At 38.4% G+C, this 7446-nt stretch overlaps 1 protein-coding gene across 1 annotated transcript; it reads right to left on the minus strand.

Moving 5' to 3' along the window:
• Positions 1 to 1707: 1707 nt before the first annotated feature.
• arl14ep (ADP-ribosylation factor-like 14 effector protein) lies at positions 1708 to 5422 on the minus strand. The gene is made up of 5 exons (XM_085275442.1): positions 5229 to 5422; positions 3708 to 3903; positions 3496 to 3621; positions 3104 to 3144; positions 1708 to 2123 (listed from the first exon to the last, which is right to left on the minus strand). The coding sequence occupies exons 1-5, from the start codon at positions 5297 to 5299 to the stop codon at positions 1895 to 1897; spliced, it is 663 nt and encodes a 220-aa protein (XP_085131568.1). The 5' UTR covers positions 5300 to 5422; the 3' UTR covers positions 1708 to 1894.
• Positions 5423 to 7446: the final 2024 nt, after the last annotated feature.

Here is a 7446-nt window from a genome sequence, read left to right on the forward strand (position 1 = left end):
TGAATCACATTTTCAAGGGTAATCATTTACTAGCTGGATAACTGATAAAACGTGTACTTAAAAACGAACGATTTGTCGTTAAACAGCCTTTAAGCTAATGCCAAAGTGCTCTCTGTAATATAAATAATTCAGACTCTGTGTCAAAAAGGTGGGAATACATGTAGGAAGGATTAGTTCCCATTTCAGCGCCGCCTTTGAATGAGCGCGGATCAGATATACAATGAGAGCAAAGTCCTGACATTCAAACCTCTGAGAAATTATCTGTCAGTCTAACTCACGGGGATGAGGAGCTCCGCTCATGAATTTCATTTGTCATCACACTATTCTGTGATTTTAAAACAGGTCACTGGCTTTATTTACTTTGTTATTAATGCTTTTCATCTATTTTCATGTTTCTGTCGATAAATGTCTTAACAGCTTGTCAAACATAAAGCAGTCTGGTATCAAAACGATGAAAGGATGATAGAAGTGATACTGTCGAGTATGAAGCCCACTGAATTGTGTTGGAAATGTTTTATTTAAATATACCTCAGACATATGCTATGAAAAATGGCTGAACCTTTTTGTGTTGACTGTCACATCTATTTTATTTGTAGCCTACCTATAGCACATTTAAACAACAGACAGTGACTTAGAGACAGGCACATTTACATTCCAGGTCTCCAAAAAACAGTTTCAAAAGACACGAAAAGCTGAAATGTGTATTCTTTCATTTTAACTAAATATTGTGGGACGTAATGATTCATCTCATTAATCACGACCCGCTGCTCTCCCCTACATACGCTGCTTTTATAGGTTAAAAATATCAGTATCTGTATCAGCAATACTGGCTGTGTATTCACTTGATATTGGATTTATACCCAAATTTGTAGTATTGTATTGCATAAGCACTGCGTTGAACCTCAGCAGGTCATTTTTGCAGTCTTTAATAATGCATTAAGTTGCTGCAATGTGATCGTATATATACACACCCACAGAGCTACATTCAGCAGACCTCTTGTGATAAGGGTAGTTCAGCAGTTTTTAATACCAGTAGCCCTCCCTGACACAACCCAAAAGGAGAGTTGTGTTCTGGAATTGAACCAGCGACCATTTATTTGTTAGGTCACTATGTAATCCTCTACACTGCACACTTCCAGAGGCTGACATTTTTAATGTTTTTCTGTACTCATCCCGCACAAATAAAATAAATCCACACCACTAAATTAAAAAAAGAATTAAGGGAACAATTATAGGGAACAGTATAACTCAAAGTCAATTAAAATTCAGGGACATCGATTCGTCCACTTAAGAATCATAAACCAGTTTTCATTTCCCCTGCTTTGGTGACAGTGAAATGTTTAAATGAAATGTTGTGTGCCCGACAGGTATTAAGACAAGACGCCCTGGGCGATGACTGGGTGTTCCCTTTTTTTTTTTTTATTATTATTATTATTTAGGCAGTGTTTTAATATATAATAAATTGGTCACCTTAACTTTATGATTAACTTTAAAACCCTGTTAGTGTTTGGATGATACTATGTCACCATCCCATTCCCTGATGAATATGTTACTGACTTCATGCTCCAATCATCTATACAAACTATACAATGTATACATTACACTCCATATGTTTTCCCCATTTACAAACCAAACTGCTGATAATACTACAGAAAAGTCCTTTTTAAAAATAACATGCTACACTATATCAACAGCACAGACATTAAATATTGAGAAAAAAAATCTTTATTTAAAGAAGAGAGAAAAAAAAAAAAAAGAGTTTTCTTCTCCTGTTAGGTTTGTAAAACTTGATAAATATTGTGGATTATTTCTTAAAGAGTGCATCATAGTCTTGAATGGTCCATCAGCCTGATTTGGATATGAAATCAGAGAGAAAGAAAAGCATATCTGAAAACTAAATGGCGAACTTGTTCCGGATGATTTCGCCACCTTCCACTTCCATCTGCTCGTAAAGCCACTTCCTGTCACAGCGGCACTCAATGCCACACCTGCGAGATCCACATTCAGGGCACGGGTAGAAGCAGCCCATGCAGTCCACATCCAAACAGTCACACAAGTCCTTGCCATTGGAGAGCAGTCGCCCTTTGTTGTCGTACACTTTGTTTTTGGCTCCAACATTCTGCCTGCGTGATTCAAACAGACAATGTCTTATAGAACAGTTGCATCTGGTTTTCTTTAAAGCTTTTCTCTTCTGATAGTTTTGATCATTTTTTTTAAATTTCATTCTGAAACTGTCACGTAAGAAGGTCATAACTGAATGTAAACCACCTCTTTATGAACCCAATTTAATGCTTATGTCTGACAATGTTAATAATACTTAAAAATAGGGCTGTTCGATATAACGATATATATCAGATGATATAAAAACGTCTATCGTTTCATTTTACGCTATCGTTTGTTTTGTGCTGTCGCAAAATAAACTGTTTATGGCAATATTTTTTCATCGTTCTGATGGTCACTGTAGTGGCTCATCAATACACACTCTGGCAAATGAGAACGGAAATCTGAGGAATGTCACCAGCAGATGGTCTTAATTTAAGTTTTTGTTGGGGTTTTTTTTGTTAATGTGTTTCTTCTCCAACAGTCTGCATAAGGGCACAATCACTTAAGCCAGAAAAGGAGAATGTTATCCACGCAGGCATAATTTATGTTCACATCTAATTAGCAAACTAAGTGCAAGACAGTAAAAAAAGGATTCATGACAAAAAGAACTTAGTGTTAAGCACAAACAAATGCTTCTACCAACAAAGTCAGTGGAGATACTGTATGCCTGCATCCACACAGGGAACATTTTTATTTTAAAACTAAAACTGATCCCTGTCCAGGCTTGACTTTTAGCCCAATTTTAATAATATTATTCACCAAGAGAAGCCACAACAATGGGAAGAAGAACCATGACAAAAAACAAACAAAGAAAACAGGATGTGAGCCTAGCTGTGATGTTTCGCCTTGCAAACATGCAAACACACAAGAGCATTAGCAGCAACACCAAACTGGATCAGCAAGCATTTCCAAAACGTGTGTGGTAGTGGTAGGTGTAAGCACAATAAAGGTTTCATGCTTTAGAATGCATTTTTGTGGATGTACAGCAAGCATCTCTCACCTGTCTGACAGCTGTTTCGCTCCACGGCCACCTCGTCCACCCTGCAACAATAACAATAACAAAGAAATATAGCTCATGCAGAGATAAATTAGGCCTAAAATAAATAATACACTTTATATTACACATAGAGACAACTGGGGAAAGAGATTCGTGGTTTAATGACAACAAAGAAACTGCTTTATTTCAAATGATCCAGTCAATGGCTTCTGGTTAATATTCTAATACCTCTGATGTTATATCAAAACATCATGGCTTTGTTGCATTTATGCAACAGTCATGACACTTTATTATTATTTTTGCATTTTAGACTTTTAAAAATAATTCTTGAGGGGTAAAAAAGTGAGCACACATTACCCTCCCACAGTATACACAATAGTAAAAGAGACACTCACCCTCATTCCTCCTCTTTTGTCTCTGCGAAGAGCAGCTTCTTTTGCTCTGTCTCTGTCCGCTTGTGTCGTCATCTGATTTGCGACATTTGTCTCCTTCAGGATTACTCCTCTTTTACGCAGTTCAATCTGTGGAATTTACAGCGTTATCACCTCAAACAAAGAAAGCAGAGTCACCTGTTTAGAATAAGCATGATCCTGTTGTGAGACCGCACCTTTGAGGAATCCTGTCCTTGGGTGAATATGGTGGGCACCGCATCCTCTCGGAGAAACTGTTTGCCATTGTAGTCTCTGAAGCAGTCTGGCCTAAAGTGCTCCGAACAGAGGCAAGTGTTGGCAGTTGGGATGAAGTTCTTCATCCCAAGGCTGTGCACCCATTTGCTGGCGAGTTGAGGCTTGCTAAGAGGAAACCTGACACACAAGAAAGAGAAGAGATGCTCCAAACCCTGGATGCTCCAGTCTGCATGCCCTAGTATTCCTAAGCAAGATACTGAACCCTGAGTTGCTCTCAAAGTGTGAATGTTAATCCAACACATCCTGGCTTAAAATGAATATTTGGTGATTAACCAAAGATGTAAAGAAATTATGGTTCAGCAAAGGTAATTTGGTAGTCTGGGGATGCCAGACAAGCACATTTGTCTAAGTGCTTTTTTTAACTAACATTCACACACATTCATACTCCGATGGATGCATCGGAGAGCAATTTGGGGTTAGTATCTTGCCCAAGGATATTTGGCATGCAGACTATGGGAAGCCAGGAATCGAACCACCAACCTTCCGATCAATAGGTAACCTGCTCTACCACCTGAGTTACAGCCACCCAACAGCACAAACAAACTCTTGTTTGTGCCGTTGTTGGTCTGTCAGCCACGGAGAGGAGTGGAAGTTCTAACATACAAAGAGCTGAACTGAAAACGAATGTTAGAAACAATGAGCCCTAAGTCTCCACTGCAGTCACTGGCTGAGCTTTTCATGCTGTATATTTTGGATCTTTCAAGTTTTGTGGGGGTACTTTTGCTAATCTTTCCAGCCCGCCTGTCAACCAATCGTTCATTTGAATAAATTAAATGATAAGATAACTTTCCTTTGGTGAACGGCCAAAACCTCAAAACTCTGGTCTACATGGACTTGTTTTACATGCAAGGAAATTCCAGATTATGTTTTACAAATCTGTAAACTATATCTTTGCTTAAAAGCAGATACTGACCGAGGCATCAACGAGTGACTACATTTATTACAGTAACATTTTATCAAGCTACCAAATTATTGTCAACTTACCTTCTATTCACTTCTGAAAGCCTTATGTGCAACCGGAATTTGTTAAATAGGTTTATTGGTGGGCTTCATTAACATATCAACACCGTGTACATGTACATAAGCCGTAACCATAAGCAACTAGCTTTAAGTAGATACTCTTCCTTCAAGAAAACGAAGCTTGAAAAATCAGGAAAGCGGTGAAGTAACTTGCCCAGAAAAAGCCATTACGTTGTACCTGTGTGGCGTCGTGGTGCGGTGTATAATGTCAGCACCCTCACGTTTAACGTTAGCTAGCTCTGTGGAGCTAATGCTAAGCTAAATCACGGCAGCTTTTCTTGAAGCTAATGTCCAAACCTTTTAATGTTGCATTCAATCTTGAGGCCATCTTAAAGCGACTGAAAACACACACCAACGCTGTGCAACAATACCGTTGCAAGCTAAAGAGAAACTTTAGCTCCTCCGCTGCACAGAAAGCTTACCTGTAAAATCTTATTTCCGACCCTTTGACAAACTTATTGTTGCATCCTGTTGCCGCACATATAACGGGCATAGTGACTCTCTTTTTTCTTCTTTTTGTCTAAACTATATGACAATACGAATGAAAAAACAAAACAACAGCAGTTTACAAACTTCCTTTCGCCGTCTTCTTCGGCCAAACTACTGTATTTCTGCTTAAGCTTCCTGTTTCCCATTGGAAGAGTCTGCCCTCTGGCGGCGGTTCGTGATATTCACATACATGTAAAACACTGGAAAACAGTCATGAACATTATTGATTTATGCACAATATGAATGAAATGGGAAACAAACTTTGACAGGCAGTCATTCGGCTCAAGTTACGTTGATATTCTAAATAAAATAAAATACAATAAAAATAGAAAACACACATGCATATATCACTCAGAAAAATATAGTCACAGCTTGAAAAGTGCAAAATTATCTGTCTTAGATTGCAGACACAACGCAGGAGACTAACGGGACAAACATCAAAAACATTTTCTGTAGATGCAGAAGTGAATCAATGAATTCACCACACACACTAGAACTGTTGACAGCGAGTGCAGAATATCCTTAACAACACATTTCCATTTGTTTTGCAATTTTTAATAACAGCCGTGCTTACAGACTAGCGGAACAAGCTGATGAATGACCTCTTATTCCAAAAGTCTGACCCATCCACTATGTGTCCTCCTCAGCCATGTTGGTTACCATGTTAACCAAAAAATTGAAATGACTTTGCCCTGCAATGACTTACGAGTGATATGGGTGTTTTTGATTACCAAATTGAACAAATAAGTGTTACTTATAAGTCAAAGTATAACAGTGGAATTGAGCTGAGCAGGCGCAGTGACTTTATTGGGCATGTTGTAACTCTGAACACTGTCTACATACGCTGTATACACTGTGCATACAGAAGGGCGACAATAAAGGGAAACTAGAATACAGGGCTATTTAAGTAGGGTTACAAAGCAAAAATCCCCCAAAGATGGGTGCTCATTTAAAAGTTCAGTGGACCAGAAATAAAGCCTGGTGTACTGAGATGGATGCTGAATACTTGATCACTTCAGCTAGGGGACTTGTGGGTTATTTTACTGGTGTGATATGACCTTCACAGTCCCAGCAGGTGGGGCCCATAGGCAATCACAAATAAAATGAGTATAGAAAACTGGTATAGAAAACATCGGGCATGGCTTTCACGCTCGTGTTCAGCCTTGTGTCCTATTACAGATTTATTATGGGAAAAATGGAGGGTCATGAGACTTTGTGTTGGATTATGGAAAAGAAAGTGTAATAAGAAAGGGAAAATAGAAGTATGTATAAAGTCTGTGATCCATTCAATTTCTGTAAAATGTACAGGAATAGACCCCATATTTTCTCAGAGTCTTACACATGTATAAGCAGGTACATACGGTATAAAGATGGACTATAAATTACAGCAGCAACCAATACAAACACCAGGTTCCCTCTACAAATTCATCTTCTTCTCTACCCTTCAGCTGCTCCCTTTAGAGGTCATCTGCCTCCATCTCACCCTCTATCTATCCTCCTCTGTCACACCAACTTTCTGATGTCCTCTTTCACTAAATCCATGAATCTTCATTGTGGTTTCTTCTTTCAATTCTGCCCGGTAGCTTCATATTCAGCATCCTTTGTCCAACATTTCCACCATACCTCCTCTGATATATCAAAACCATCTCAGCCTTGCCTCTCTAACTTTCTCTCCAAACTGCTCAACCTGAGCTGTCCCTCTCATTTCTAATCTCATCCATTCTGGTCACTCCCAGTGAAAATCTGAACACCTTCAGCTCGGCCTCCTGTCTTTTTGTGAGCACTACCATCTCCAAACCATACGTCATATCAGAGCTTATTACCATGTTATAAACCTCCCCGTTCACACTTGCTGCAGTCCTTCTGTTATTAGGTTCCCTGTAAATTTCTCACAGTTTGCAGCATCATCAACCAAGGCGCATCTTACATTATTACAATAATTTATCGGTGTCATATAGAGGGTCCAAATTCAACAATTTCATTTCATTTTAGTTGATTATGAAATCATGAATAAATTCCTAAAGCACAAAAAAAAATGAAAAAGGAAAAAGGGGAGACTGAATATTATTTAAGTATAATTTAAACGACTTTTTTTTCTGTATGTAAATAAATAAATAGGGCCTCAATTAAATGTATATATATTTTAAAAAG

Source organism: Mchenga conophoros, linkage group LG1 (genome assembly GCF_057382185.1).
Source record: "Mchenga conophoros isolate Kocher_MC1m ecotype Shallow Benthic linkage group LG1, M_conophoros_male_GT1.1, whole genome shotgun sequence".
NCBI classification, from domain to species: Eukaryota; Metazoa; Chordata; class Actinopteri; order Cichliformes; family Cichlidae; genus Mchenga; species Mchenga conophoros.